Here is an 11,505-nt window from a genome sequence, read left to right on the forward strand (position 1 = left end):
GTCCCCGATTGTGTCTTGTCCCATTTTCTTAAACATTCTTCATTTCTCTATTTACACGACTAGTTGTGGTTGAGCTTTCTCTGGGCCTCGCGCCTGATGAGTTCGGCCTCCCCGCTCAAGGTGTCTTTCACCATGTCGAGTCCCGGCTGTCCGTTGATTTGACCAAAAGCAACGTCCTTGATATACTGCTCCTTGTTTTTGGAATTGACATAAGGGTTGGCATAGCCGGAAACCTTGTCCTCGATCAATCTGGCTGAGCTCTCGAAACGACCCACCTCGAGCTCGAAGGCGTCCTTGATGGCAAGCTCCAACTCCTCCTCGGTGGTGATGTAGTTGGCTGCGGCATGGTACAACTCCAACAAATCTGTGGCCTTGGCGTTCATCACCTCCAACTCGGACAATTTTCTGTTCAACATACGCTTTTCGTCCACGATGGCCTGCTCCTCGGGAGTTCTGGGTCTCATGATGGGGCCGCTCAAATACGAGTCGATGGTGGGCAACGTGTACTGGGCTGTCTCGGACTCTTTGTGTTGTTTGCTTTCCTTTTCCTGGGCATCGAGCTCGCGCTTCTTGGTCTGCATGGCCTCGAGCTTCTCGATGCGCTTACTCTCTGTTTCATAAGCCTCCTTCAAGTATTGCTTTCTGAGCTGTTCTCTCTGTTTGGCCCACAACTGCTCCTTCGTCTGCTTTCCGTCAGGAACCGCCAGCACATGCACTTTGTCGATCCGTTCGATTCTCTCCTTGACCGTCAAGACCGGCTTTTCCACGGGCATTCGGCTGAACTTGAATCCTTTCTTTTTAGGGAGCGGGACGCCCTCTGCAAAGCCCTGCTCAATGCGAGACTCCTCCTCGATTTCATGTGCGGTTTTTGGCCTGATTGGGTTGTGTCTGAAGATGGGACGCACGTCTGGCAAGATACCGGACTTGCCCCCGTGCTTGAGAGTCCTCTTTCCGAGGCTGACCGTGGAAACTCTCATTTTGTGGCGTGACTCGAAATGCCGAAGAAGCTCTCCACCTGAAAATTTTGATGGTAGTTGTATGAGTGCGACACGATTCTTTTTTTTTTTTGGTTTGACCTCGCGAAACGGACCCCAATCTGGGGAGCGCGGAACGACATGAAGGGCCCTTGTAAGCACTTTCGGGCAAACGACTCGGGGAGTCATTTTGGAAAACAGATACACCAGGAACTTATTTTTGGCAGAATACTTGGGGGCTCATTTTGGGAACAGACCCGGATTTTGGGTAAAAGATTCGGGGGCTCATTTCGGGAGAAATAGGAACTCATTTTGGGCAAAATACTCGGGGGCGCATTATGGAATAATACTCAGGGAACTTATTTCGGCGAAAAGACACAGGGACCATATTTTGGGCAGCAGACTTGGGGGGCTCATTTTGGACAAAACGACTAGATATCTCATTTCGACAAAAATATTCAGGACACTCATTTCGGACAAAAGACGTGGGGAGCTCATTTGACAGGAACGTCCTTTTGACAAACGACACCGGGGCGTGATTTCGGCTGACAGTCACCAGCACGACTTGCAACGTTTCCCTCGTAGACCGGCACTGCAGACCCTAGCATGTGGCCTTGCCCCACGCCTCGTACATGGCCACCAGCGCCGGCTTGGAGAATTTGCGGGGCCCCACCTCATCCTTGAACCTGTCCCAGATCAAGGCGCCTTTCTCGTCCTCGGTCAAAGCGTCGTTTTCCAAGTAGAACTCTATGAGTGCGCGCGGGGTGTGGAAGTGGCGCTGGATCAAGAGGGCCTTTTCGAACGAGACGCCGCGCACCAGCATGAGCATCTTCACGAAGATCTCTTTCACGGTCGTCATGCTGGACTTCAGCAAGGAGTCCTGGTAGTTGGCGAGCAAGTGCACGCACTCGTAGGGCGTGGAGCGGGTCTCGAACTTGGGGCGGAAGTCCTGGAGCATGCGCAAGTACGCGTCGTGGGTGTGCACGTTCCGGGGCTTGAGCACGAGGAGGCGGGTGGCCAGGTAGCGGAGCAGCAAGACCTTGGACATGGCCGCTAGCCACTCGACGGTGTCGTCGACCTTGCGGAAGCGCTGCATGTAGAAGCGGGACACGGTGATGACCATGGCGATGGCGGTGTCGAGCGAGGCCTTCATGTCCACCACACGCAGGGCGTCCATGAGCCCGGCCTCCTCGACGAGGTAGTAGATGTTTTTGATGCCAGACCGTTTCAAGCGCGCCTTCTGCTCGGCGAAGCGGCCGTCACGGATGGACGAGGCCAAGTCGTCGATTCGCTTTCGCTCGCACACGTAGTTCAACACGGCTTCTGCGCGCGTGTGCTTGTGGCGGGCCACCCAGAGCACGTCGCCCACGGCTAGGCCGCGCACGTCGCAGGCGACGCCGCGAGCGGAGAGTTTGTTGTGGAAGAAGTCGCGCTCGCTCTTGGAGCGGATCTCGCGGTTGTCGAGGAGAAGCACGACGTCGAAGTCTGCGGGGGCCCAGACGTCGTAGGAGATGCCGGCGTATGTTTTATGGGCCGCGTCGTGCGGCCTGGGGGGTGTTGCCCGGGCGGGCTGGGTGAGGATGCGGGGCTGTGGTTTGGGGGGCGCGGCACTTGTCTCGTCTGGCAGGCTTCCGTAGGCGGCGGTGTTTTTCTTCTGCTTTAGAGAAGCTGTGTGTGTCCCGGCACTTGTCTCGTCCATCAAACCTCCGTGGGCGCCGGCACTTGTTCCCTCCATCAAACCTCCGTGGGCCGCGGCACCTGTCTCGTCCACCAAACCTGCAAAGACTGGGGTGTCTTTCTTCTGCTTGAGAAAAGCTGTGTGTGTCCCGGCACTTGTCTCGTCCATCAAACCTCCAAAGGCTGGGGTGGTTGTCCCCTCCACCAAACCTCCAAAGGCCACGGTGGTATTCTCCTCCGCCAAACCTCCAAAGGCTGGGGTGGTTGTCCCCTCCACCAAACCTCCAAAGGCCACGGTGGTATTCTCCTCCACCAAACTTCCATGGGCCCCCGCCAGCCCCTCGCCGCCGCGGCGCCCGAGCGGGCTCGAGGGCGCGTCGCGCAGCAACACCACCAGCGTGTCGCACACCGACGAGCTGGGCGTCACGCGCACGCCGTTGTCGAACGACATGTCGGCCCCCCGCGCCGGCAGGCTGTGCACGCCCTCCTGCCGCAGGAGAACCGCGGCCAACGCGGCGCCCTCCGCCGTGAGAACGTACGTCTTCGGGCGGCCGTGCTCGTGCACGAGCCCCCGCCGCACCAAGGTCTTGACGCCCGCCCAGGCCGAGTGGAAGTCGCGCGCCGCCGCGTTGGCCGTGAACGACTGGTCACAGTGGGCCTCGGCGCCGGCAATCACGGCCTCCTTGCGGAGCCCGCGCCGCGCACGGTCGCGCGTGTGGAGCGCCACGAGAATCGCCCACGGCCCGCTGCGCCGCCTGGGCACGTACGGCGGCGGCGCTTTGCGGCGCTTTGCGGGCGGCGCGGCGTCGAGCTCGTGCGCCCGCCGGCCGCCCTCGGCGTGGCCCGTGTGGTTGAAAAACGCCGCCGGCACGGCGAGCGCGTGGTCGGCACAGTGCTGCGCGAGCCGCCGGCACAAGAACTGGCCGAGCTTGGCGCCCACAAACGGGATGCCGAGGAGCTGGCGCGGCGTGGTGATGTGGTCGGGGAACACGCGGATTTTCTCCAGCGCCCGGAGATACGCGTGTGCGGTTTTGGTGCCTTTTGTGGTGAGCTCGTCGTGGCGCTCCTGGAGCCACTGGACGAAGAGGGCGTTGAGGTCGAGGTCGCTCATGGGGCTGCGCGGTGCAACACGCGGGTGTTTGTGTGGTTGTTTGTGGGGTGTTTGGGGGATGTTTGGGGGGTGTTTGGGGGTTTGGGGGATGTTTGGGGGATGTTTGGGGGGTGATTGTGGGCGTGATTGTGCGTTGTTTGGGGGTGTTTGTGGGGTTGTTTGGGCAGTGATTGTGGGACTGTTTGGGCGGGGATCGTGGGACTGTTTGGGCGTGTTTGGGGGATGTTTGGGGTGTTTGGGGTGCTGGGGACAGGCCGCACAAACGGGATAGTCGGCGTCTTGCGGCTGCTGTGCGTGGCCGGATATCCGCCTGGGTTGTGTTTGGAGGTGGGGTGGGTTCGAGTTTATGTGATCTGAGCACGGCGCGCCCGGCCTTGGGTGCAGGAGGACCGGCTGGAGGGACGAGGCTCTTTTTTGGGCAATTGGCCTGTGGTGGGTGGTGGCGGAGATGGAAGGGTGGGGTATGGTATATACTGTTGGTGAGGGGTATTTATATCTATCGTGTTGTTGCTTGGTGCATATCTTGGTTAGTATGCCATGAATACTGGGGTGAAGAATAGTAGGGTGCGGGAGGAAGGCTGGAATGAACAATAAGGCTGTTTCTTTAAAGCGATTGATATGCAGTGGGACGGTGGATGAGTGGAAGGGCGGGATGAAGGGTGGATCCGGCTGATGAAAATAGCAATCGAGATTTATTGAATTGATTTGTGAATCAAGCTGCCGGTTATTTATATAACTATATACGTACAACTGACATCATTGGAACAGCGCAAGGCTCAATCACCGATTTGAAAATAAAGAGTAACTTTATTGATAATAATACAAGTACGTGATTTGTTTTTGAATACTTTCTAATAATAATCAAGTTCATAGTATTGTCGGTGGTGCATATCTTTGTTAGTATGCCATGAATAGTAGGGTGAAGAATACTAGGGTGCGAGAATACTAGGATGGGGGGATATAGGGTGCGGGAGGGACAGCCCGAATGGGTGAAACAAGGCTGTTTCTTTGGTTACTTTGTGATGGGTAAAGAAAGATATGGAAGGCCGGAATATAGTATAGATCGGGCTGATGAAAAATAATTATATTTATAGTGTTGTCGGTGGTGCATACCCTTGTTAGTATTCCATTGAGAATAGTAGGTGAAGAATAGTAGGGTGCGGGAGGGACGGCTGGAATGGGTGAAGGCTGTTTTTTAGTTGGGTTGTGATGGGGAAAGGACGAGATGGGGCTTAGGATATATGGTGAATTGGGCTGATGAAGAATAGTAATCAAAGATTCATTGAATTATTTCATGCATCATCGAACGCCTAATATTTAGCGTGAATTATTGGAACGCCGCAAGGTTCAAACACCGATATATAAAAATAAAGAGTAACTCTATTAATGATAGTATGAACACCTGACTCATTTCTTAAATACTTTTCAATAACAATTAAATCTAAGTATTATCGTTTGTTGGCGCATACCTTGGTTAGTATGCCATGAATAGTAGGGTGCAGGAGGGACGGCTGGAATGGTTCAGGCTGATTTTCAAAGCAATTGATATTTAATGGGATGGTGGATGAGGTGGAAAGCCGGAATGTAGTGGAGATCGGGTTGATGAGAAGAAATAATTTTTATAGGGTTGTCGGTGGTGCGTGTCCTTGTTAGTATTCCATTGAGAATAGTAGGGTGCGAGCATAGTAGGATGTGGGAATGTAGGCACGGACTGCTCAATGCTTATTATTCTACTGATTTTATAAGACGTGATTGGTATTTATCCTGGTGGTGGAAGAGAAAAAAGGCGGAACTTTATTGTAGATCGTGCTGATGATAAATAATTATATTCATAGTATTGCCGGTGGTGCATATCTTGGTTAGTATGCCATGAATACTAGGGTGCGGGAGGGCCGGCTGGGATGGGATTAGGCTGTTTCTTTAGAGTGATTGATGTGTAATGGGTGGTGGCGGAGATGGAAGGGCGGGATGCAGGGTGGATCGGGTTGATGAAAAATAATGATATTTATAGTGTTGTTGGTGGTGCATACCCTTGTTAGTATTCCATTAAGAATAGTAGGGTGAAGAATAGTAGGTTGCGGGAGGGACGAGATGGAAAGTTGGGATAGAGTGTGGTTCGGGTTGATAAAAAACATTAATCAAAGATTTATGGATGTAACTCGTACATCATCAAATGCCGCTTATTTACATAAATGTATACGTATAACTGACATCATTGGAACAGCGCAAGGCTCAATCACCGATTTGAAAGTAAAGATTAACTTTATTAATAATAATACCTTTCTAATGATAATTAAGCTCATAGTATTGTCAGTGGTGCGTATCTTTGTTAGTATGCCATGAATAGTAGGGTGAAGAATGCTCAATGCTTATTATTCGGCTGATTTTTTAGAAGGTAATAGGTTTTTTGCCTGGCAGTAGATGAGATGAGAGAATGCGGACTTTCAGTGTGAATCGTGTTAATGACATATAATTAACTACATGCTATTGTCTTTTGGTAGTGTCTTTGTTACTATGCCATTGAGAGTGCTGGAATGGAGGAACCGCTCAAATTTGTAATGACTCTGTTCTTTATTAATTGCGTTATGGATGGCGGATATGATAGAAAGTCGGGACTTTAGTGACCGTGTTGATGAGAAATGATTGATTTCATAGTATTGTCGGTTGGTGGTGCATACATTACTAGTGTTCGTGGGTGTAGGCCCGGACGGCTCGAAAGAATTGTTACTCGGCTGATTTTTCAAAATTTGATTAGTTTATAGCCTGGTGATGAGTGAGATGGAAAAATTTGCAATTTCAGTGTATCTCGTGTTGATGACACGGGATACTACTGTCGTTTGGTAGTGCATACCCTTGTTACTATGCCATTGAGAGTACCAGGGTGTGGGTACGTGTGTCAGACGGCTCAATACTTACTTTTCTGCGGAATTTTCAGAGGCGATTGAATTTTATGTGGTAATGGGTGAGATAGAAAAGGTCAGAACTTTACTTGACATCGTTTTGAGAATTTATCCAACTGGGCACTACTGTCGTTTTGTAGCGCCTACCCTACTAGGGTTCGGCAATGTAGGAACGTATGGCTCGTAATGTTGGGAATAACGCTGATTTCTTCTCCGGATTTTGTCATTTGGGAATGGATGAGATGGAAAAAGTCAGATTAATTCTGTAGATTGTGCTGATGATGTATCCAACTGGAGACATTTATGGATATCTTACTAGGGTCCGGAAAAATAGGTACTTACATCTCGAAACTCTACGTCATAGTTTCTCATCATACAACTTTCCATAATATACTTATACCGTATATCAAATGCCGGGCTCTCTGGCATGAACGATTCTCAGTAGAATCATATAAGTATTATGAGGCTCTATTTTAACCTACACTGTACGGCTTAACTCAGGTCAGTTTATATATGCTGAGTCTATAATGGGTTTCAATACAGTATTAGCGAGTAATTTTTATAGAAAGTTAATACTTTCTCCCCCTATTGTACAAATACTCACACAAAATTTAGATAATCCATCGCACTATATATCCCTTTTGAGGAATCGCTATTCAAGTCAGTATGCATTTGATGCTTCTAACTTTTATGCTATTGATAGATTCCATCGTAAGAAGTAATCCGGAATGCAGACCTAATTGAGCTGATTTAGCTGTAGCAACAATCAATAACATACTACCTAATTAACAACTCATTGTAATATCTGTAGGAGAAGTGAATGGGAACATAGTATTAAAATCAACAGAATTATATAAAGAATAAGTAGTATATAATAACAGACCTAAGTTTCAAGAAATTAAAACCCTTGAATATTGAAATCCTAAGTCTATCAATGCATCAGATGTGAACTTTATTCAAGCGCTAATTATTTATTTTACGACGCTGCAAATCATCGTAGAGATATCATAAAATGCCTCAACTTAAGTGGGCTTTATAGTCATATTATCTAAAGAGCTGTAATACGGCATGAATGAAACATAATTTCTGAAGGGAACCTAGATTTTGAAAATTTCAAATTTATTTTTAATTTGAAATATTTGGTTTGCGTGGTAATAAATGGGATATAAAAGTTACGGTCTATCCTTTTTAGTGACATATCCAACAGTTTGGTATGGTATACCATTGTCGATATGCCATTGACAGTACCATTTATATACTTACAGTTTAAGATGATTGTAATTCCGTTGATTTTTATTGGAACTGATTGATGTGCAACCTGGTAATGGGTGGGATAAAATAAGTCAGAAATCCTAATATATCGTTTTGATGACATATTCAACTCCTTTTTTTGCCGTTCGGTTGTGCATGCCTTTCGCTAAATTAAAAAAAAAAAATACAAATTAGAGAAAAAGGTCACGATAAACACTGGTATCTTGTTAGAATTGAGAATATTTGTCTCTGGTTCTTTTCTTTCTAAAAAGACCTCCAGCCTTTGTAAAATACTACCAATATCTAAAAGCCCTAGCTTTAGACTTACAGGCTGCGCTTTCAAGAAAGTGCTTGCATGCCAAACCTCTACTGTTTTTGGATTTTCAAAAAACGTTTCATGACGAATATTCAATGCGTTGTTCAAGGCGACTGTAGGATCCAATGGTGGACAGCCAGTAAAACTACATTTCTCGCCATCAGGTTGATAATACCTGTCTGATCTCAAGTTGCAAATAACCACGAGAATAGAAAGAACAGGAAAGAGCTGCCGAATATAACAGTTGTGAGTAACCACATTTTCTGGCCACTCTCATCAATTGGGTAAGTGTCAAAAACCAATCCGGCACTATACTTACCTTTCTTTAACACAGTAAAATACACCAAGCACTCAGTGAACATGTATAGAGTTTGATGTCTTTGGCTTCATGAAAAAGAGGCAAGATACCACGACAAGAACAGATGCCTTTGCTTGCATCTGCTGTTGTCCATACATTGTCATATATGTTTGGTCGGTATGTCTAGAACTAGCAGCTAGTAGAGCACAAACTATTATTTTTAGTTGTGGCTGGAGCTTTTGAAGTTGTGAATATACATCCTATTGCAGCCTGTACCCACGCCTTATGACAGGTGATTTGAAAATAGCCCTTCATGGCGCTTTTTGGCTACACGGTGCTAAGCTGCAATATTCTATGTGTATTAAAAATTGACGAATGCCAATTGGCTATCGTTATCATGGATTTGAACCGAGTGCCGGTGCATTTACAAGTTCTTGGTTCATTGCGGCCCCATGATACTGATCTGAAAGCTCCCTCACCGAAATATACAGAGTGAGGAGCTGAATCTCTTCTAGGTTCTCATTGCAAGTCTGTATTCGCTAAATCTGCGCCTCAGTGTAGGTGTCTGATCAGATGGTCAACAATTCTCTTCCTTGGTGGGGCACACAACCGCAAGCAAAAGGATAAGCAATACCTAGGCTTCTAATGCAGTGGACCATATTCTCACACATCTGAGGAAATAAGAGGTAGTAGCCTTTGTCCCGGGTTTTTGGCTCAAGGTGACTTGGTTTTAGAGCTGGATGCGAATGCATGCTTTGTTGCCTCTAGTATATCAATCTTGTTTTGACGGCAATTGGTCAAGGTAGCTTTAATGAGCACATTCAATGTAGAATGTGGCTCTGGATATTGTCTCACAGATCAAAAGATTGTAAGAGGAGAATATTTCTCTTGCTGCTTTATTTGGAATGTGGACTTTCATCCCCAAAATCTCAACTATAACAATATTCCAAGGAGTGCTCCCCTGTGCCGAATTTATAAGTGACCAATACCAGTACACAAGTACACATGATATGGCCCCATCCTTAATCTGTGAGATGGTAGTCTTTGTGAACCAAACCATTTAGAAATGCTGCTACTTTCATTTATTCCATTTACACTTCTCAAGGAACAGCAAGCGAGTAGAAAATATTGCTTCTATTCGTAACGAAAATAAGCGGACAGACTTAAGACATTTTCGATTGTTCTGGGTGTAGCCATACTTACAATCAGGCCTCAGACTGGATATACTCTCCCAAGCTATAATATCCTATATAGTACTCAAGGTTGCGGGAAAGATCGAAAACCAACTCAACACAGATTTCACGGAGTTGCAATATTGCATACATTGAGGTTCTAGTCTCTTGATCAAATCCACTTACAAGCCTCAAATACATAAACATCAATTGCTCGGTCTTGGTCTATGTTGATATGACGTACTTATGCTTGATGCGGAAGACTTCCCTTGCCTCAGATTCAAAATCTATAGAGTCCCCCTCAGGGATGACATCACTTGCTATTCTGGCACGAATATTATGTTAATTAAATCCTTTTTTCACTGCAATTCGAATCTTCTTCGGCACATCGCTAAACTCACTTACCTGCCACGGACAATATGTTGCTGGACATGTCGCGTGATCGGCTTTTCTCATCATTCAAATCTCCAGCACCAAGTTGTAACAAGCGAGAGTACAATGTAACCAATCTCTTGAAGGCTAATAAAATTATGATATTGTTGAGCTTGATATTTGGTGAGGATGAGGCCGCTTAAAGTCTATTACTTAAAAATCAGGTGAAGGGTTCAAATCTACCGCTGAAAAGTCAGGTTTTAGTCCTTAACCCTAGATTGGTGTAAAAACGAGTCAAGGTAAATCATTTTTTAAATGGATTCAGAGGCCTTTTGGAGAATTACCAAGTAATGAATTGTCAGGATGTACCCAAAAATTCGAAAGCAAATGCAAATCCTGCTTTAATTTCAGAAACGGCCGTATGAGCATAAAGCTTCGACAAACAAAAGGCATATGTTGAATATAAATCTTAACAAGATTTCTCTTGCCCGTGAGGCTGTATTCCTTTTGAATGCAATTTTTGAAATCCGTGCTCATGAGCTGTCAAGTATGTCAAGCTCATAAATACAACTAACAAGTTTAAGGCTCCTTAGTCAATTCCAACATCAAACCCAGCATGTCCAGTCCTTTATTAGAAGTCCAATAACAAACACACACTGTACCACGAGCTGTTGAATTCCGCCCCAAACACACAACATCTCAAGTCTCATGCTCTTTATTATATGTCTAATACTAAGCACACCCAGGTAAACTTTCAATGATATCCAGCTTACAATTACAACATTTCCAGTGTAGTGCATCTTGAAGAGCGAAAATACCGTCAAGCTACTTCTGCAAAAATTCTCAATTTGTTTATATGCTGAGTCTTTGGCTAGGGGAAAGTAGTTCTGGAATTCGGTGTTCTATCTTTATGTTTCAGGACTCATAATTTTGTCAGCCCCACTCTACCCAAGTCTCTGATTTGAACACTAAAACTGCTGCTTTCCAGCTCAAAGAGTACGCCATTATCCCGAGTGTACCTCTACTTTAGCGACTGAGCTTTTTGAAGCAACCAAATCCCAGTCCATCCACGCCATCCTTTTGAGTTCGGACCAGCAAACTGTAATTTTTTAATGTTTTTAATAAAAGTAAGCGAATTCTTAGATCTCGGTGTTCTAAATGCGGATCTGTCAACTTCGCAGCAAACAGTTCTGGGTCTTTTGGAAATGATCACTTCTTTGCCAATTTAAAAATGAGCTTCCACAATTTATTATTTCGCATTTCACTGAATTCCCCTATTTCTGGAGTATCTCTGGTTTCTGAAAAAGCCATATGAAACAGAATTTGTGGTAGCCTCCCACGCAGCCAAGTACTTAAAAAGGCTTACCTTGAAACACAGCAGAAAAAAGTAGCGCACTGCTGGATATCAACTGATAATAGGCAAAAATGTGAGTC

At 46.4% G+C, this 11,505-nt stretch overlaps 2 protein-coding genes across 2 annotated transcripts; both read right to left on the reverse strand.

Annotated features, from left to right (window-relative positions):
• Positions 1 to 59: 59 nt before the first annotated feature.
• METBIDRAFT_76750 (mitochondrial 37S ribosomal protein PET123) lies at positions 60 to 977 on the reverse strand (the record flags this gene model as incomplete). Its single annotated transcript, XM_018858577.1, has 1 exon — positions 60 to 977. One exon carries the CDS (start codon positions 975 to 977, stop codon positions 60 to 62), a length of 918 nt encoding a protein of 305 aa, XP_018714287.1.
• Positions 978 to 1,575: 598 nt separating this feature from the next.
• METBIDRAFT_76751 (uncharacterized protein) lies at positions 1,576 to 3,762 on the reverse strand (the record flags this gene model as incomplete). The annotated part of the gene is made up of 2 exons (XM_018858578.1): positions 1,576 to 2,521; positions 3,059 to 3,762. 2 exons carry the CDS (start codon positions 3,760 to 3,762, stop codon positions 1,576 to 1,578), a joined length of 1,650 nt encoding a protein of 549 aa, XP_018714288.1.
• Positions 3,763 to 11,505: the final 7,743 nt, after the last annotated feature.

This window comes from Metschnikowia bicuspidata, assembly GCF_001664035.1.
Source record: "Metschnikowia bicuspidata var. bicuspidata NRRL YB-4993 chromosome Unknown METBIscaffold_1, whole genome shotgun sequence".
NCBI lineage: Eukaryota > Fungi > Ascomycota > Pichiomycetes > Serinales > Metschnikowiaceae > Metschnikowia > Metschnikowia bicuspidata.